At 40.8% G+C, this 21,960-nt stretch overlaps 1 protein-coding gene across 1 annotated transcript in view; it reads right to left on the reverse strand.

Annotated features, from left to right (window-relative positions):
• Positions 1-19,601, reverse strand: part of gbe1b (glucan (1,4-alpha-), branching enzyme 1b) — a 64,046-nt gene extending 44,445 nt beyond the window's left edge. Inside the window, exons 1-7 of the mRNA XM_084020279.1 lie at positions 19,418-19,601; positions 10,571-10,740; positions 8,364-8,479; positions 5,877-6,002; positions 4,937-5,072; positions 2,752-2,842; positions 422-631 (exon numbers count right to left, since the gene is read on the reverse strand). Coding sequence (XP_083876405.1) covers positions 422-631; positions 2,752-2,842; positions 4,937-5,072; positions 5,877-6,002; positions 8,364-8,479; positions 10,571-10,740; positions 19,418-19,515 — 947 coding nt within the window. The 5' untranslated portion in view covers positions 19,516-19,601. The remainder of the gene's footprint in view (positions 1-421; positions 632-2,751; positions 2,843-4,936; positions 5,073-5,876; positions 6,003-8,363; positions 8,480-10,570; positions 10,741-19,417) is intronic.
• Between the last annotated feature and the right edge of the window lie 2,359 nt (positions 19,602-21,960).

Consider the following 21,960-nt stretch of genomic DNA (forward strand, 5'->3'; position numbering starts at 1 on the left):
AAAAGGTAGACATTTATGACTAACATTATGCATCATTGCACATCCACAAATATGTTGTTTAACATATTTTGATGCCACTAAATGTAATACTACAACCTGAGGCTGAAAAGCAGCTTCTTTCCTCAGGCTGAGACTCATCAACTCGTCCTCCACACTTCACTAAAATAAAAACTTTTCCTGTTGTTTTTTTTTATGGAGCATGAAGGGAAAACAACTGCATTTTGTTGCACAATCCGGTTTTGTACAATGACAAAGAAAAAATGTAACCTTGAGTACTGTAGGTGGTATCGGGAAGATGAACAGCTCTAATATAAATAATAACCTGCACCGTCTATGCATGCAGGCCATATCCACATACGCTACGTAATGCAAACATGAAGGTGGAGTCCAGAGGTCAGCAGTGGAAGCAGACGGTGAGTACCTGGAGTAGTTGAAGAGGCGGCTGCCCCACTGCTTGTGCTCCCCTCTGGGTGGAGAGTGGAAGAAACAGGAATCGGAGCCATCAAAGCGGTTCAGGCCGTCCTCGGTGTTCATTGACGCGTGGCTGTGAACGACATCCAGCAGCACCACGATGCCCAGCGAATGAGCCACATCTATCAACTTCTTGAGCTCTTCTGGGGTACCGTACCGACTGCAAACACACACACACACACACACACACACACACACACACACACACACACACACACACACACACACACACACACACACACACACACACACACACACACACACACACACACACACACACACACACACACACACACACACACACACACACACACACACACACACACATTAGTCCAAAACCCTTTACAGTTCATGGCCTGAACTTTACTCAACCACATCATTAATCCTAATGTTAACTCTGAAAAAGTCAGAAATGATCCTTAGAAGAAGAATGAGCCAAGTGTGGCAACAACGATAAACCTCTGGGTTAACAGTAACTTGCCCCCTTCCTAAAAATAACCCTGGGTTGTGACTCATGCAAGGTGATGACCGTGAACAAAAACACCCTTGGCTTTGAGTTTATTTGTCCTTAAATTAGCATCACCGTGACAACAGGCCTGCGATGTAAGAGGAAGTGCAAGGGCAGACTCTAAAATGATATTTTCCATAGAAGACTATTGAGCAGGATTATTTCTCAAACATCTCCTTCTTGGATCATTTGTCTCAAGATCATGCATTTTAACCACATGGTAGATATTTTGGTAACACTTTAGATTAAGGAACAGATATTAACCATTAACTAGTTTCTTATTAGCTTATTCTTATTAAGTGGTTTACAACTCCTTAACTCCCTATCAATAAGCAGTGATTAGGAAATTATTGATGGAAAACTCTCACAGTCAATGGCCTAGTAGTTGCAGAATATGATGCAGAATAAGGCATTAGTACGTGATTTATAATGGCTTAAAAACAGCCAATATGTTACTAATATGCATGCTAATAAGAAACTAGTTCATGGTTAATATGTGTTATATTCTAAAGTGTTACCCATATTTTGTATAACAGAGTAACTGTGTGTATGTGTACACCCCTCTATATACCAACACATGCATCCCTGTGTGTACACTATTGTCCAATAACGTCCCATCTGCCCTTCTAGCTATCATTATATCAGCTCCCTCGCAAAACAGGACACATAGCGACAGTATTACCCTGCTTCCCAGTATTCGACCGCTCGGGTTTTAAATGACACTGAAAGATCAATCATGGGTGAAATTACACTATATACATTACACTTTGGGTTTAGGCTTTACTCGAAGCAAGGGCGGGGGGGGGGGGGGATCTCTGGGAGAAGATAAATACTCCGACTAGTCCACCTTTATCTAAGACTCCCTCCACTCTCTGGATTAACAGCAAATGTATTTACACAGAGATTACTGCCGGTGTCAGACTTCCTAACCTTGATTTGAGGTGACTGTTTTCTATGAAGTGCTTGTTTTCGTTCCCATGATGGTGGGAAGCTCCTCATTCAACACCCCCAATAAACACCGTTTTCTCTTACTATTTGAGTTAAAGTAAAGGGCAGATGACAGAAATAAATAAACATGCCTAATCTTTAGAGGTGTAACGATTCATTCGATTAATCGATGAATCGATTGTCAGTCCTATAAATCGATCTGCTACAATAAATAAATAGAATGAATCGTTTTGGCTTCAACAATAATCGATATAAATGCATTTAATCGGATTAATCGTGATTCTTACTTATGATTAATGTTTTAATACGTTTAAGACACTCTCTCCCCTGCCAGCATGTAGTCTACTGAAAATGTTAAAAATAACTGAGCATATTTTAATTACATTTTTGTATTCAGCATAAAATATTATGCAGGTTTACTTTTTTATAGAATAAATATGTTATTTTTTCACCTTTCAGAAGAATACAGATAGTCTCACTCGCATTATTGCATGTTTATTTAATAGATATAGAATTTTGGTTACAAGTTACTGAATCGAATCGTTACAACAACAAAAAAATCGTCCTTGAATCGAATCGCCAACTACTGTATCGTTACCAAAGATTCACACCCCTACTAATCTTAGAGAATAAATGAAGAAGTGCCACAGTAAACAATCTCTCCTGGCATGCCAGTACTGAACTCCTGACCAAATGTTGCCTGGTTTAATGGGGAATACACACTGGCTTTTTGTCATCCGCATCACTTTCAATATTTGTTTCATCTGAATCACGGCGTACAAATACATATTTAGTGTCGCACTCTGAACTTGACAAACATTTACCTGGAAGCAGCGAAGAAACTTGTAATCTGATATCCAAAGCTTGCGTAGTAGGCATGCTCCATGATGGCCATCAGCTGAATACAGTTGTAACCTGCACACACAGGGAGGAGAGCTATTTCACGAACATTCGTCTCACGTTCATGTGTTCATGTACTGAAGTAAGTGAGGGAAACACATCAGGGAGGCAGCATGATACAACGTAGCCTGAGAACCTGTTGCTTCTTTGTTGCTGTGAGAATTACATTTTGTCTGGCGGGAGTACTATCCTTACCATACCTTATCTTTTCTTATGATTCCCCCAGAATAAAACCAGATCATTATCCCAAACATCAATTTTAAACATAACAATATGTGGGTTTAGTTGGACACACAGGCTCAAACAATAAGACATTTTTTTGAATAATGAAAACTCTGATGTGTTTGCTTCTGGAAACATTAAGAGTTAATACTATTTGACCCATGTCAGTCATACTGTATATGTGAGCTCTGGGCATTTCCTTTGTAACACATGCTGTGGTTTCCTACAGACAAGCTGCAGCTACAGGGAAACACAGGAGGTCATGTACAACATTTCAAAACCATCTACGGAAACCACTTCTATGAATAAGAGAGAACAACAGGCTTTAAAACCGCCACTGAGCACTCCAGAGGGAGGCCCTTCGGATTCTCACTGTTGTGTGGAGCGCATTTATTTATTTATATTGCAGATTCTTTTCAAGTTAGAGAGAGAGAGAGAGAAATAACTTTGGGTTGTGACAAAGCACTGGAGTGAGAGGAAGTTCCTCTTTTTTTTATATTTATATATATATATATATATATACACTCTCTCCACAGTCAGGAAAATGAAATGGCAGCTGCCACTAGAGACGGTGGCGTTTAGCCTCCTGGAGAATCCCATTGTGCAGATTCCCTCAGCGTCTGCAGGTAGATTCTTTGACAGCATTTACTCTGACAGTTTCCTTTCCCAGTAAACAGGATGACACAACCAAGGAAACAGCGTTTACCAGATTGCTGCTGGTTTTTCTGTGCCAGTCACGTCTGTGCAACAGGCTGTGTTTACCTCTTCGTTTCTCATACGAAATAGGGGAGAAAAATATAAATTCTGCCAAAATGATGCAATTTCACGTCTTTTACCACGTGTCTGTCTGCTAGAGTAATTTCACAAAGATGAGACAAATATCGCTTTAGATAGGAAGGAATGTTTACAATACTATTAATAGTCAGTCACCTCTTGCTACGTTTATACCGCTAATTCTAGGCTAAACTGAATTCATTGATTTACACAGCTTGTGAATATATTCAATAAATAAATTGTCTGAATCCTATATATATATATATATATATATTTAAACTGAGAATAGTTGCAATAGCAAGTGATTTTTAAGCAGAGTTTCAAGCGATCAATAAGCCCACAGCCAGTCCAGACGCCCCAAATCTCCTTTGGGTTACACTGAATTAATCAGACCAAACAAATCAGCACAAGACGTGAAATAACATACTGTTTAAAAAATACTTACTGTTGAATTTATTGATATCAACCTAATAGTGAATATTTATGATGATATAAATTAGAGTGTGTAATACTCGGCCTGAAGTACAAGTCTGTGGGGGTATTTGTTTTACTGAATGATACATCTGGCAAAAGCTTTTCTCTATTATTGACTGTGGGAGTGGAGTTTGAGAAAATGGAAATAAGTTATCCGTTTTTGGAGCCATGGCTGCAGTGTGGATGTGCGACTGGTGCTGTGGAGCCCTCTTTACAAAACACTGTCCAGCGATCCCTTCAGGTCATGCCAACAAACAGGATGTTGACTTGCTGATGTGGTTTTGTGCCGAGGGAGAATGACAGGTCTGCCACAGAATATACTTAACTGGAGGAGCAGTTACAGACCAGTGTTGACAGAGTCGGCACAGGACACTGGCGGTTATAAAAAAAACTCTCAAACCCCTCAACTAGTCTTTTCCCAAGCACATGTCTGCCTCTGATTTGATGCGTAGGGAGGTGTAAACAAACACCTCGATGCTTTACTTCCTCTCTGTTCTTGGCTGGAGAAGATACAAAATGTTCTCAAGTTGAGTCGACAGAAGCTCTCGGATCACAGCGGGATGATTGCTGTGCACTTTTTTACGGACTTGAGGAGCAAACACAAATTAGAGATGCCAAAAAGGGAAGAGAACGCCTTACCCAGGTCTTTGATACGAGGCAGCACGTTGGTCGTGAAGTTGGTGTATGAGGCGACCTTTCCCTCGGGCGAGGCGATGCCCACGTGCGCCTCGTAGATTCTCAGGCTCAAGGGCTTCTTTGGTCGAGGGTGGATTTGCTGGAGAGGAATCCAAAATTAGACAGAACATCATAACAGATTTTGAAAAAAAAGCACAGTACATTTGGTGAGTAATTATGAGCCGAAGACCCGGCGTGGGTTTTCTGCGTCATTGCATCACTATCTCTCATCACATGTTTAACATGAAGGTCTCTGGTTCACGATGTCAGAATGAGAAAAGCTGATGGCTACCCAGCAGGCCTCATGAACCCACTATTTGAAGCACACGATTGAGCCACTTGTAAATAAAGCGAATATACTGCCGTCAAGAGGACTCCTCTAATTAAACTGGAGCCAAATAACAAGCGATAAAAAAGCAAGGTGGTCTTTAACAGCCTCTTATTATTTTGCTTGTGCACACTTGTGCTAAGGGCATCAAGTATTGAGACACATTCAGAGCCTCTCAGCATCAAGAACCCACATTAATAATGCCACAATAGCTGTGGATGTGAGTTGATTTAAACAGTAACTGTATGTTTCACACAGCAAGACGTCAGTAGCAGTGATGGGCGGACCAGAACACGGGAGGCTATTTCAAGAGAGCAAAGCCAACATAGTTATCTGAGTGCCGTAACGCAGGAGTTTAGCTATTTTTAATCAATTTAATCTGATTTAAACATCAATCCATGAAGCATCGAGATTCTCATTTAAAAAAAAACAGTTTTTCACCTCAATTTCACCTCAAAACATCACTGTTTACTCACAACAATGTCTTCTCACAATGTTGGCAGCTCAGAACATATATATATATATATATATATATAGAGTGATTTTTAAAAATAAAACATAAAGAGAATAAGTTACGATGTAGGGCTGAGGGGGATCCCAGTGAACCCAGTCGTAGATGACAGATTTCTCCTCCTTGGTCACATATTTAGCCCAGGGTGAGATCCGGTACAGACGTTCACCCTCCTTGGTATGAACCACCACCTGGAATAAAAAAGGCAAATGAGTGTTATGTTATAGCAAAAGGCACTTAAACAACGTCATAAAGCGGGGACACAACAGGCATGTTTACATAACCGATAAGGCGTCACACACACATAAACACACACTGTCGCATAAGCAGACTGGGTATGGACCACATGATACACACTGCAGCACTGGAAGTCAAACCTAAATAAAACACCTGCAGGAAGGAGGGATAAAGACGTACAGTAATAAAACTAAAGCCAAATGGAAAAAGGTGCTTACCAAGTGAATGGATTTCTATCATGCTTTTCTATTCTTGTCACCTACTCAAGGTGCTTTACACTACATGCAGTCTATTTAGTCCTTCACACACCTTCATGGTGGCAGAGGAGCCGCCTGCACATCAGGAGATAACTCGTTTGCACACACTTACATGCCTTCAGGAGCAATTTGGGACTGGAGGACCCGGGAATCGAACCCCCAAACTTGGACGACACGCTCTACCTCTGAGCCACAGCCGTGAACCAAAAAAGGAACAGTATGTGGCCCCGGTGACAAATCAACGGAGGCTTCAAGGTTTTCTGTGACTCCTGTATCTTTCTGTCCCTGGACGTATACGACTCTAAAGTCAGCATTTATTTAGCCATGAAACACTTACATCATAAACTGTGCTGTTTCTCTCCATCCATTGTAAAGAAAGCATGGTGGAGTGTTCAACCGATAAACCAAACCTTTTTCAGGACATATGAAAACCGGCATTATTCCAGAAAGCAGCTCCATTCTTTCTAATGCAAAAAAAAAAAACTGTTTAAAACCGATTATGCTGTGCTCCCAGAAACACTGAAGACACAATACAATACGCTACAGTATTGACCAGAATACTTGTCATGGGGAATCTGGATTCAATGCTCATTATCCTGGGTTGTATTTGTGTGAGGGGTGCAACTCTGTTCTTCTTATAAAATAGGAACTCTAAATCATTATCCTTCGCCTCTCATCTATTATGGCTGCAATTCAGGACTGGAAGGGGGTCACATAAGTGTAGTTTGGAAATCTAACTAAAAAGTTACCGTGCCTTCATCTGTCGAATAAAAAATGGAGAAAGCCAGCGTGAGAGTTGGAAAAACTCACCAAGAAATCGATCCTGTTGTGTTATCCACAGTATGTGTTCGCCCTGCAGAAACGGTATTAGAACCAAACTAATTCTGGCTTCTGTTGTTAAGTAATAACTGTTCCAATGCCACCTGCCTGCAAGCCATTGGCCAGACCCCCCTCTGAGGTTTTTTCATTATGGCCGGGCCACCTAGGGGTTAGCTGCCTGGCTCCCCTTATGACATGCTTCACAGTTTATGGGATTAGGAAAAGATAGTTGGATAAATGGACTGGCAGAAAGCCTGACAGAGCGGTGGTACTTAAGACAAATTGGCCAGCATTAGGAATATTAAAGAAAACTCGGACTGCTGGGTGAGGGGGACGAATGACCAGGAAAAACAAATGAGAGCCAGGCAATATGTGAGAAGTTAAAAAGTGGGCGTTCGATTGCACAGAAGACACCTCTGTTCACTTCCCTCAATCCTTCCAACATGAAGAGCTTGTAAATACTGTACCCACAAAAGGACACTGCTTGTTTATGAAGACAAATTGGGCTCCGAACAAAAGGGATAGAAGGGCAAGCTGCTCTACATGAGAGTGATCGGAGCTAGGCTCGAGCCACGAGGGAGTGTTGTGGAACTAATTCTAAAGTGGAGCGCACAGCAAGACAGCCATTCATCGGCAGCGGGGGTGCACGAGGAAAAGGCCAGGTGCCAGCTTTTCCATCTGCTTCTTATCGTCCTTAGACTGACCTCCGCTGACAATGGGAGCTGGGCAGCCGGTCCAGGGTGCAGGAGTGTGCCAGTGACGACCCGGTCCCAAGGAGAGTGGCGCCACGATGCCATCCACTCCACGCCTGGCATCTCATTTCAGGATTATTTCTCCTCCACGCTGTTTGCTTGGAAGACAATGCATAATGGGAGGTGCGTCTTTTGCGTTTAACCCTGATGAATTATTTACGAGAGCTAAAAAACCAATCACGTTGTGTGTTTTTGCCCAGACAAACATGGCAAACAATGCCCTGAGGGGACGCCCGCCGCAGACAGGAGCTGAAATAGAAGCCGTCAGCTGGGCTCTTCAGGTGTATCTACCCTCCACTGTGCACTTTGTGTACCAACAGTAATCTCCCTTCTGCGCGCTGAGAGTATGACATGTTGTTGATGGCGACACGCCAGGTTTCCCACTTGGTTCAGAAGACACCACACATGACAGGGATTCACACATTACGGTGACACGTCCCTGTATGCGGAGCGAGGGCGTGATAATACGCATGAAGATGTTCCCTACCTTGAGTTTGGTGTTGTGATCCACAGCTGGAGACTTGTCATGCCTGGGCGGAAGAATCAGTTCCCACTTGCCAAATTCTTTCTTGGTGTAGGAGTGGGAGAATTTGTCCCAGCCATCTATGGGAGAACACAGCGAGGATTTAATCACGTCAAGTTAATTGGTTTACAACACAGTGCCAAACATCATTCTGATTATCCCCATAGCGATCAAAGAAAGCCATACGATCACAGATGCATATGACAGAGCAGCCACTATACGAATCTCTATGAAGTGATCACAATCTCTCGCTCTAATTCATAATTCTGTCTTGTTGTTTCCACACTCGGCACTGCTCGCCTGCATCCTGTGACTTTTGCAACGGCGAGTGAAGCAGCAGGCTCAGTCATCTAAAAGAAAAGCTGATAAAATACCACTTCACTGCTCATTGAATTATATGTCTGAGGGAACAACAGACAGTGTCACATTCACAACCCGCTGATACCACATTACCAATTGTCATTGACTGACAGGAATATATCAGGACACAAAGCAGCCACCTTGGCATGTCAATTTAGGATGCCATTTTTATTCAGTAATCCATATCTGTTTGCTATTCATGAGCAAAAAAACAACTGCAGGATAGAAAATGAATCACAGGAGATGCTCCAGAAGTGACCGGGCACAACACCAGCTCTTTTCACAGGCAGGGCAGGGCATTTCTTTTTCACAATATATGTATCTCCTTTTTGCTTAAACTGCTCTATAAAAAAAACTGTGCATCATGCATCCAACCTGCACCATATTCATGACTAGGGCTGTTGGGCTGTTTCCACATTTACTATGAAATTGAAATCAAATAATATGACTGAGCCGTGTCAAAATGTAATCTCTCGCAGAATTGAATGTTGGAATTGAGCGTCTGCCCGAGGTCCTGGGAAGATAATTAAAAAGGGAAAAGGAACAGGGGAAATATAGGAAGAGGGAATGACAGCAACAGAACTAAGTAGCACAAAAAAACGTGTACGGACAATAGACAAATTGACAAATCTCCGGTTTTGCACACAGTATCAATCTGAAGGCATTACTATTGGCATTTGCTTTCCTTTATCATTACCTGCGGTGTGTCAGCGGCCGTGGCACAGAAGCAAATGTTTGTGCTGTGGCGTGGCATGGCAAGTGGTATCTGAGTTATGTGCACTCCTCTGAATTCTTCCACCATCCTTCTTGTTTTTTCTATTATTACATTTTTTGTTTGTCCGTTGAGAGTAACATATTACTCCTGGCATGTGTAATAGATGCATTAATATATTTGATAAAGGAAAGAAAATGACACTGAGAGCTTGTATTACCTTGTATATCTGCTTGATAGATGAGCGCACGTCTCATTTAATCTTGTTAATGATGACAAAAATAAATAATCCTGCTGCATTTTCACAGCCCACATTAACTGGAAATAACACTCAAAAGACTATTAACCTGAAATTACTTTCAAAGTTGGGACCGGTGGGAATAAGAGATTTCAGTGCAAACACAGAGGTTGCACTCTCTCGACAACTTTGCAGGCGATGATGAAATAACCAGCTACTAAAATATTAACAAACACTCCCACATTCAAAAGAACCCTTTTCAGTATAAAAGTTTATCCTGCATAATCAACATTTTCCACATTTCCTACTCCCAGGTTGGTTGATCAAAAGGGCTGATACCCTTGTGCTGCAGTTCTTTTACGCTCTTTCTTAATTTTTTTGGCCCGCTTGTGTTCAACAGAGCAGAAATGTCAAACTTCATATTTAATGCACTGTGAAGATATGCAACCTTCCTGACCCTCCCAGAGCTGAAATCTTTGTCTTTTTTTGGTCCCAGCAGTGTATATAAACCGCCGATTCCTTTTCAGTAATCCAACTTCATATTGCCAATTAATTGCTGAAGTAAAGCACACTTTCATCATATCTATCCATCAGCTTCTTTAAAGCACATTGAGGAGATCTGCTGAACCCAAAATTGTACAAATTAACTGATAGCAACAAGCAACTAAGGAGGGGAAAGTTTCCGCTTTAATTGCAGGGTGTTCATGTCCTTATTGGGTAATTGTGTAGGAATTGTGACACCTCTGAACACATAACATGTATGAGCGGAAACTAAACGAGCAGCGATAAAACTCAGTGGAAGATTTAGTTCAACGACCTGGCAACCACACTGCTGACAGCAGTTCTCCTCAGGCTACTTACTGAAGTCACCGGTGAGGAAGAGGGCCTCTGCAGCCGGAGCCCACTCCCTAAAAATCAGGCTGTTGTTGGGCTGTCGCTGCACACCGAAGGTCCTGTAGCTGCGTGTGAACTGGTCACAGCCTCCCTCCGCCTCCTCGAGCTGTATGATCTTCTTCTGTAGCAGCTCATACCTTCACACACACACACACACACACACACACACACAATCCAATTGAAAACCTAACAGTGGATACATGCATTGTTATATATCATAAGTGATGTTGAATACATTTCACTTTTGCTTCTTGACAACCTCCTGAAGAGCGTCAATTCCATTCAGGGAAGGCTTTTATTTGTGGACCGAGAGTGAAATAACAGCAGCAACTGAGACAACCTTGTAAGATTTCCTCCAGCTTTCTCTCTGTGTAACTGTTGAATGTCAGTGTACATAAAGTCTATTTGACGATGTGATTCAGTTATTAGGGAAGTCAATTTTAAGATGTGCTATTTTATGGTTTTGCATAACATCTTCGTTCAGACTAGTTGAAAGAAAACATGAAAAACCCACATCTAGGTGTTTTAATTTATATTTAAACATTTAAACATAAACATTCAGAAAGGTAAGAAATCACCAAACGTTCCAATGTCATTCTTATTTATATTCTGAAGATTTTTGAAGAGGAGTTTCTTCAAATATCGTTCATAGCCTCCTTTAAACGTGGCAAAAATGGATTTTGTTTTTGTATGACTGTTCACAGTATTTTCTTATTTATGGAGTATTTAAAAGATATATCCTAACTGCCCCAAACATTTGACGCCAATATGTCAACAAAATGAAAAGAGAATTTTGAACCTCGCCCCATCCATTGTTCAGATTTCTGTTCAGGAAATGCAAATATTTGATAAGAAAATTAACCATTTGCATATTTAAACATACATTTTCAGAAATATTTGAATAAAAAAAAAAAAAAAAAACCAACTGGGGACATTTCATATTTCATATTCTATTAATTATTTATCTGATAAATGATTTATTATTAACGAGAAATATTCATGTAGTGTATTCGTTTACAATTAAAAACATTCTTCACCACATCACACTTCATTGCTAAACAGCTACTGCACTGGAGGGAAAACAGAGTGGAAATGATATTGATGAATATGATTGTTTTTTCTTCTAGTAAGTACTCACCATGGCAACATAAGATGATGACACACACACACACACGCTACACAATTAGCCATCAAATTATAATGACTAGGGAAGAAGATATTCATCAGTAGAAAAAGCAGCAGCTCTATTGTATCCTGTCAGCATTATCACTTATCACCCATTAAAAACTATTCTGACAAAACATTTACTTGTGAAAGCAATTTCCAAAATGATTGGTTACACTCACATGTCATTCCAGAACAATCAAAAATCTATTTCATAGAATAATTAATTCTTTCCACTCATTTCTGTCCAATTAACAGTCTTAAATTTAACGGGTTGTCTAGTTTGTTTAAAGCGACATTTTACAATGTAGCTTTCCTATAGAGCACACATAGAAACGATCAACTATTCCTTGAATAATGATGAATCAGAACAGGCATTTCTAAACTCCATGAATCAAGCAATAACTATAAAAAACATAACTAAGCACTTTAATGATAATGTTTCATAAATGTCACATAAATCAAGAACTGTATTTTTCATCTTAAATGGAAATTTGTGTCTTAGATTAAATGTGAACACCCACCAGAAAAAAATGAATACATTTTGAGACAAATGTAACCATTTAAATCTTTGTGTTTTGCATGGATGAGTTGGAAAATGTTTCCCATTTGCACATATTTAAAACTTTTCCGAAGCATTGCAGCATACATGCTGTATCTTAATGTTTCCGCTATCTCTGTCAGGTCCTCTGGATGCACACCTGCCTCATCCCCTCGACAACGTGTGACCATAGGAACATCCTGAGAGATAAACCTCTGTCTGGTACCTTCAACTGGCAAGGATAGACCAACTACTTTGCAATTTATCTCACTTAAGTTCCTGCAGCCAGCTGGTGTCCATATCAGATTCCCCCGGTACAGAAGGCCTCTTTCAGCCAGCTGAGTTAAGTGCACTCTCTCCCCTATAGCCCTGAAGCCAAGCTCAGACTGGCCTGTGAATGCCCTGGGGCTAGTGATGATGGGCTGAAGTAACAGCGCCATTTCTCAGCAGCTGCTCCCTGTGTTGAGCATAGCGGATCCACACAGTACTTGCCAAATTTAAACCTTTAAAGTCCAACCAACGATGCCACATGCCTCCTTTGCCACTTTGTCACCATTTCAAGAATATGCTGAAGGGAAGGACAAAGGGATGATTCACAAGAGGGCAGCGCTCCATTGCCTCAATATTAATAGGCATGAAAGTCATGCTATGATTATAACAAGTGAGTTCCAGAAGGTTGGCCCAGGGGGGAATAGTGAGCCAAAATCCTGTGGATGCAGTATTCACCATACATCTCTTGTGTTTCCTGGTTTGACTTGAGATTGCACAGAGGCAAGATGAGACCACACATCGCAAATTAATTGTGCACCTATCAAGAGACGATTCATTTCAGGAAGTCATTCAGTTGAAGCTTTGGCAAAATCCAAACTCTGATTTATTATAAAACAATCTCTCATCCAGCTACGAGTCTGCAAGGCTCAGAGTACGACCATTTCATCACATATGGAAAGCCTTTTTTTTTTTTACCTAATAAAGACAAGTCAATGTTAAAGGAGGACAATTGGAGGTAAATTTATAACTGTTGTCTTCCTGTCTTCAGTTTAAAGCCATCACATTTCTCAGTTATGAGCTACTAAAGCTATAAATGCAATTTTGTCATCCATTTAAACCAATTAAAGCTATATTTCCTGATAACTGATGTGTTTACAAACAATAACAAAAAAAGGACGCTTGACTGATACTTGAAACATAATATTCATGTGTCCCAAAATGAATAATACAAGAGGGTAATAATGGATGTCAGTGTGATAGTGATGTCCTATCTCATTCCGAGGATCATATATTTTGGGATGATGTCATCTTTAAATATAATCAGTGAGCATAAGTATTGGTTTGGTGTGCAACGCTGTCAGGCCCAGTGACTTTAGTGATAATACCACTAAATATAATATTACTAAAATAAGAATTTTTAAAATCTGACACATAGGGACTTCAAGATTATTGAAATATTCCTAAATGTTACGTTTTAAGTTTGAACCTCGAATCTTAACGTGAGAATAAATGGTTCCTGACATGATGCTGTAATTTAGTTGCCTCAAATGTATTTCATAATTGCATGTAACACACATGAAAGACTAATTCCATTTTTACACCAAGCAGGGAATGTTTCAGTTTCCTAAGAGCTGCTGCTGAGTGTTGAGTTTAACATGAATCAAAATTAAAAGTGATGGACTGCATTATGATACATTAGTACTTGGCATTTTTATTAATAATAAATAGCTGTGTCATGTTTTTTTTAACACTTGGGTGCAGCTGAGGCTTTAACCACAAGTGGATACGGAGAATTGATTAGCAGACAACTGCTTACTCACACACCCAGCAGACACGGAGACACATTATCACTCATTTGGAAATGCAACCGACTAATGCAAGTCCAACATTCACTCTCCTTGTTGCTCCGCTTTGCTCTCCACCAACTCCTGAAGGGATTATTTGGCTCTTTAGCTGCTGAATGCTCCACTATGTTCACCGGTTTGTCGTAGACTGTGTCTGTCTGCCCCTCGGAGCCGGGCAGGAAGCCTACAGTGAGTTTCTCAGAGCTTTATTCTGAAAATAGCTTCCTGCTTAGATACAAACACCACTGATGAAAGCAGTTGGACTGAAAAAAGCAGTGAAGTACAAGCAAAACAATGAGCTAAAACACTCCTCAAATCTGAGAGGAGCATCACTATCAGTAACTCCAATTACATACAGTCATGTGACCCACTGTCAATGTAAAGATGATTGTTATAGCTTATTTATGGAACACATACATGAATGTTAAGTGCTCATTGTCAGGTAGTAGGACACACGTCTAATCCCGGTAGCCACAAATGACAAAAGATTCTTGTTCTGTAACCTATTCAGTGGTAATAGAGCAGCAGAAGATTATAGATGTGAGACGCAGATTACAGGCCCCGGCTGTCTTATCTCTTGGTTTGGGTAACTGTTCTTTATCTACATAAGATACTGGAAGAAATGATCATTTGACACGATTGAGATATTATTGCACACAGGAAATGTGTAAGTGATGGAAATCGAATTCAGTCAAATCATGTCAAATAATTTCAGTTCAGTGCCGGACGCATTTCTGCTTCTTCTCAAACTATCAAGTCAACGCAGCATTCAACTTATACAATCTTAATGTTGCAAAGACACTTTGGATCATGTTGATATTAATCAGTGTTGATAGTCCCACAGTCATGAGTTGAGACTACGAAGCCACTGAAAGTAGGACTTATTATGGGGGAGAGAAAGCTCTCCTACAAGGGAAGACCTTGGCTCAGAAGGCACAAGTGAAAGCTACTCAGTGAGCCAAAGACGTTCAGGAGTTGCTGGAGAAGGTACGTTATTGAAGATCTCATTGATGAGAAAGCTGAGGCCCAGAGGAAGCTCAAGAGAGAAGATCAGCTGCGGTACACGCTCCTAAATAAGAGAAATGGGGCTCAGTAACAGCTGGAGAGGCTTCAGTTGTGAAGCAGGGTGAGGAGCAGCAGAAGATCAATCATCTGCAGAAAGAGGAGGATAAGATCTCTCTCCTCGGGGCCACAGAGAAGGTCAAACGAACCATGCAGGAGAAAGAACTGGAGAGGGGAAAGAAGCAGAGCAGCATGACATCCAGGCTGGACACAAAAAATCCAAGAAGAAAAGTGTGATAGCCAAGCTTTTTCCATGCCTGGCCCCACAAATGGAAGACCACTAGTGCTACTTTTAGTGATTGTATTGATTAGACATTCCACCTTCTTGTTTTACAAATCAAAAAAATCCAATAATCTCTCCAATAAAATTGCACCATAGACATAGGTTTCATAGAAAGGATTACCCAAAGTTTCTCTACAGTAAACAAAGTCTAAAATCAACACAATACATCTTGTACAAAAGTCCAAAGTCCAGCTGTAAAACTGTATGTTTGAACAAACGTTTGCATGTTTTTGAGGTCAACACAAGTTCACTGGACACCGTCAATTTCTCTAACTTTGGTGAAAAATGAAAGAATTTGACAATGTTGATTTAAAGGAATCTTTGGGCTGGATTTAGGGCTCAATTAATCAAATGGATTTGCATTACAAAAAGAAGGCGAATCAAAGAAATCGTGTCAGGTAAAAGGAGTGTCCTCGCCTCTTACTGCCACAGTCTGAAAAATAATGTGTGTAATAATGTTTAAAACCTGTATTTGATGAGTTCAGATATTAGAAGTATGCTTATTTGAAAATGGATCACCAACACCTACATATCTCCATACCATATCTCGGCTAAATAACAGTCCCGGTCTAGAGTCTTTCCTCATGATCATATTCCACTGTTTTAAATTCTCCCCACAGAGCAGCTGAACTTTGTAACCTGCTCATTCACTCACTGTTAGACAATCGGGCATCTAAATTTAGAGTGTTCAGGTCTGCTGCATTGTGTGTATGACTGATGGTGACAGCTGAAGCACAGAGGTGTCGGAACTGTCTTCGACAGCCCGCAGAAACACAAGTAGGGAAAAGTTTCTCTGTCCTCCTGACTGCAGCTCTCGCCTACAGCGCTTCCATACGGCCAAAGTGGCAGGGTGACTTTCAAATAATGCCATTAATGTCCTCCTTCAACTGCATTAATGAGGCTAAAGAGGGAGCTGCACATTGAGGTTGACTGATGAAAGCCTGACCTCGTACCTTTGTTGACCCTCAAGCAAGGTGAGAGGAAAATAAATGCTGCCATTTAAAGAAGGTACATAAAACATTTAGTCATTACAATACAAACGCTAGTTTCACAAAAGTGATCCAGTCGTTCTAATAATTAGCAAACTTAGGAAACTAATTACTTCATTTTAGCTTGTTGCTTCAGTCATATGCATAAAAACGTATATATATACACACACATATGCATCTATAGTCATCACTTCAAGCTCAATAATCAGGTTGATTTTAAATATCACCATCACAACCATTAGTCTCAGACTTATTGCTGTATTTTCAATTTCAAATGAGTTGTGATGACATACTCAAATCTTTGCAAAAACTCTGCCTAATAAGCAGCGGTCCCGGTGCTCCCTACTTTCATTTGCTCCTATTTAGGAGATACACGGTGCCACAAGCTGCAAAATCCTTGCAGCGTCTCCTGCAGACTTGCACAACAGGAAGGGCAAATAATGAAGCACGTCAACAGAGCACTGCTCACTGGGGCTGTAACCTGCGTGCAGCATCAACGGTGGTTTCCACATTCATTGTGAAACCGGCATCCTGATGAAATAAGAGCTGCCTACAAAACCATGGAATAGCTCATTAGAATGGGAGGCCTACAAAACCTGCTGGAATCATTTTCACTGTCTGCCCATACCGGCTGGATCTAGTGGGAAGCAAAGTTCAACAAACCTGAGATGTGGGCAGCCTTGAGTCATGATGTGGCAGCTAAATTTAAAGAACCAGTCCGCGTGGTCATAGGTTGATAAGCCAGCTGAATTCTGAGCACTGTGCAGCTCGATGAGGGGACTCAGCACGACACCAGAGCCCCAGAAAGCTCAGGATTTCTATAGCTGTGTTCATGGTGTGGAGTTTGGGCTCTGGGCCTTATGGACACATGGGGCTTATCTCGAATTAACCTTCACGCAGCAGCGCTCCTATATGTAAAATAATTTATGTGCAGGTTTCATCAGCGTGACAGGTGTTTGAGACATGTCTAGAGATCTGTGAAGCCTAGCGATCCCAAGCTGTGTCTGAGATGGAATTGACACGCTCGTCTCTCTGCAAGACTAGAGCCCTATACTCGCACGCTTCAAATACAAAGCAGCTGGTCCCTTACCTGCCACGCCAGAGACAAGATCTGACACGGTAATGGAAATGGATTAGACTAATATGGGCCCCTAAGCAAAGTTTTCAGGCCCAGATTCAGGGACGACCCGAAAGCGAGCAGATAAACGTATAGCAATGTGAGCTGTAGATCACCATCACTGTCTGCTTGTAAGTAAAACACCATTACATTCATTTTTTATACAGACATCCAGCAGGTATGGCTAATTTGACAGGAGGTGGGGGAATTGAGCGAAACAACTCCGCTGTCATTGTGAGAGCCTGAGCCATATGGTCTTCTACCAAGACATGAACCTTCAGGATCCTCACACAGAATAATTAAATATTATGAAATCAACACTGCTTCTATTAACCGGAACACTGTGTTGTTACTCGGACTCATAAAACACATTTTTTTTTAAGAGCAAGAGCCAAAAACATGAACATACTGAGAGTCTGTGCAGTCTGTTGACTTGGAGAGAGTTTCTATTTACTTTTGGAGATTAGAGTGGAAACAAAGTCAGCTGAAGGACACGTGTCAGGTGCTGCACTCAGTTTAGCACATTTCTATTTAAAATTAGTTTGTGTTCACTATAAGGAAATATTGACTGTATATTTCCTAAAGCTTGCTGATTGAGTAATAAGTAAATCAGATGTTTATGAACTTTAGCTTTATTTTACAAAGAAATACGACAACTTGCCAAAAAATGTAAGTGACAAATTAAAATATACTGTATAAATGTTTACATACACTTTACAGATGTTATCATCTGGAGGATTCTGATGCATTCAGGTCCCGTGTGGCTCTCATTGACAATAATAAAAAGGCCGATGCATTATTTATTAGAACTTTGTGTGTTTTGGTTTGTGCATTACTGGCATAAATATGTGGCTCAATTTGGAAGATGCATCATGGAAACATTTCCAGTCTGGTCATACAATCTTGGGACTCACAGTTTGATACCATCAACCTTCATGCTTTGGCAACTGCACCAAAAAAAGAAATGTGATTGGAATTGGTGCTGGACATAATCCCAGATTATTAGCCCACACACAGCACAATCACTGGTAGCACACACATGCAGACAAAGTTAAGACTTCCACGCCAATAATTAACTTGTACGGAGGCCAAATCGAGGCGGAAGGGGGGAAAGCGTGCAGCATAAGAGTGCAGTAGAAAGTCAATTAATGTGTGAGGTTATTTGTGTTGCAGAGAAACCAAACCAATCAGCTACTGTGGTGCCGAGTTGGAGGCGTTTAATCCAATTTAAAAAACATTTTTTTTTAGGATAACAGATGCCTCGATAACAAGAACGCGTGATAATGAGGAGCAAGGCCTGCAGAAAGTAAAGGCTGTGTTGTGATGCTGGACCACAGCGATGCTCCAGAGAACACAACAGGGGAGGATCTGACAGCAGATCAGCCCGAAGCACCACCTCGCGACGCGACGCGGACGTCACCTGACTGCAGGAACACATGCCTGCTGTTGAACTGTCAACCACCGGAAGTTAAGACACGACTTCGCCTTCTTCAGCAACTTACACAAAATGCTAGCGGTTCATTCATTTTTACGTAACGTGCGTGTAAACGCGTGTTATTCCAGCATCAGCAGACAGGAAACGCGGGAGGAGTTGACGCGTATTAACGCAGCTCCACTCGACCTCTTCGTTAACACACAATGTCAAACGTGAATACAGAGGGCGACTGTCTGGTGTGTGTGTGCCAACATCGCTTTGTATCTCTGGAGTTGTGCGTTTTTATTTCAAGACACGAGTGTCGTCGTAAACCTGGCTTCGGCTCGCTTCGGCTCGCCCGATTCTGCCGCCGAGCTGTGCTCCGAAGCGCGTTTACGCCATGTTTTACCTCCTCGTGAAGTCCTTCTCGTACGTTTTGAGATAGGGATCCATTTGGAGAAGGCAGCTGAAGTCTGGAATTGTAACATTATCCTCTCGGTCTGCCATGGTTTCTCTAGACGAAACCAATCGAGCACCGACTGCTGCTGCTGGTCGGACAGTGTAACACAGAGGGCGCGGGCATGTACTGTGTGCGAGCCTTTTAGTATCCGGAGACAATAACGCATCACGCTGCTTCGTGCCAAGTCCGTCCCATCACAGCATTGTGTGTTTTCCAGCAGATCGGAGATCAGAGGGGCGAGCCGTGCCGTGCCCTGAGTGTGTGTGGCTTTAAGATGACAGCAGAGCCAGAGTCTGCTGCGTCAGAGGACGATGACTCGGAGTTGTATGCAGATGTGCACATTTGTAGGCAGTTTGTCTGCTTATAAAACAAATACTATGTCTCAATAATATTGTATCAAATTTTTTTTTTTTTTTTTTTTACGACTATTCATTGTCAAAAGGATTATTCCTCTGGATTTTGGTGACACTCTGACCTTTATTTTTATTCAAACTAACTCATGCATATACCAACAACCAGTGATGGACTAAGTCGTTGGTTAGTGGTAAATCATTTGATTTAAGTATAAAGTACAAATAATAGTAAAAGTGTTTATTATGCAAAACACCCCATTTCAGAATAGTGTATATTACAATAATGGATTTCAATTATTGGTGCATTAATATGTACCGTACTTTAATATTACAGCTGGTGAAGGAAGGGCTAAATGTAATGACTTCAGGGGTCAATGAGACTCATCTTAACCTATACTAATACATAATAATTAATTTGGTGGTTATACTTTGTGTTATTACTCTAAATCTGTAAAACAACTGGTATTTTAACTTCTCAAATAAATGACAAAAGTACATGAAATGTAGATATAATGTAGCATTTCATTGCGGTATTTGAATAAATGTACTCAGTTACTTTCCACCACTGAGTACTGGCCACCTTTCCATGAATGTAGGTACAATGTAGGTAAGGATTGTTCCAAATAACTTTGGTGACCCCGTGACCTTTTATCTACTGGCTGGTCCTGAACATAAATAAATGAAACATTTCTTGTTTATGCTTCGTGTTCAATGGTGAATAAAACGTGATCAGAACATACTGCATTGATTTAATGAAATAAAGAAGGACTTTGGTACATGAACTGAGACAGCCGAGATGAAGCAAGATCTTATTGATTTGGGCAAAGTCAAATATGCACAACGTTTGTTTAATGTCTAGGCCTGATGTCACAGAACTGAATGAAGCTCAGGCACACAACAGTATGTGTGTGTGTGTGTGTGTGTGTGTGTGTGTGTGTGTGTGTGTGTGTGTGTGTGTGTGTGTGTGTGTTAATCTGCATGTCTTCCTAAAATTCGATGTTGTGATTGTATTGTCTACGGCCTTAATATCGTTTGCCACAAACGACTTGCCCGAAGCTGCAGAACTAACGTAATAGACATGGAGAAGGATAACCTTGCTATAATTTAGATTAAATCCCTCCTGGAAACGGCAGATAAATATGCACGCAGACTGAAGAACAATATGGCTCCTGAAAGGGTTGTCCTTGTCACAAAATGAAACTGTCCCACTCACGAAAGGCAGTGTCATTCTAAAGAGCCATCTGTTGGTAATAGATGAAACAAGTTTGTTACTGTCCACTCCAGAAGGTTATGCCAATAAATATTATCCCTGTGATTCACAGCTATAGCTAACAAACAAGGGGATATGTGGAAAGACACAGCCAGCTACACAATGACGAGCAGACAAAAAGTATTCAGTTTTATCTGAAGGGTGTTAACTTGATGAGCTGAAGGAAGCGTTGATTGATTTTAATCTATCTGTAAGCAATATGGCAAAACGAGCAGCAACTACAATTTATATTACCTCGGCAATCTGTTTGATTCAGTTAAACGATTTCCTCAGTTGTAATGGACGACGGAAATATTCTACACGTAAAATTGCAGTTAGAAAAGAAATATTTGTTTTCCATCAGGGGTGAAATTTCTGTCTTTCATCACAGTAGGCTACACTTCATATGTCCTTGTTTCCCCTGCTTTTAGCAGCAACAAGAAGCAAACATAAGTCACCTGTTGTAGATTATCAATCCGTCTCTAAAAGTTAGGATCACTCTGAAAAGACTGTGGGCTAAACTATTTCACCCAATATTTCATTTTATACAATTGATTATGTTGCACAAAGTCAATATAGGGCTGAATAACACTTCACTTCCTTATGCTATGTGACTGCAGAGTCTAATCAACCATTGGCTGACAGCAGCTTTAGTAGAGCACAATAATCTTGCTGTAACTTACAACAAATTCCATTGAGTGGACAAAATAATGTAAACACTTCATGAACAAATAGATAGAGTCGAATTGGTTAAGGCAGTTTTTCTCACCACTGTCGTGCTGTAACGCTTGCTCTTGGGTGATGAAATCCGCTGCCTTTGAAAATCCTGTACATGCTTTTTATCTTGCTTTATGTGAAAAGTGTCCTTAGATAATGTTTGTATAAAATTG

This window comes from Eutrigla gurnardus, assembly GCF_963514095.1.
Source record: "Eutrigla gurnardus genome assembly, chromosome: 10".
NCBI lineage: Eukaryota > Metazoa > Chordata > Actinopteri > Perciformes > Triglidae > Eutrigla > Eutrigla gurnardus.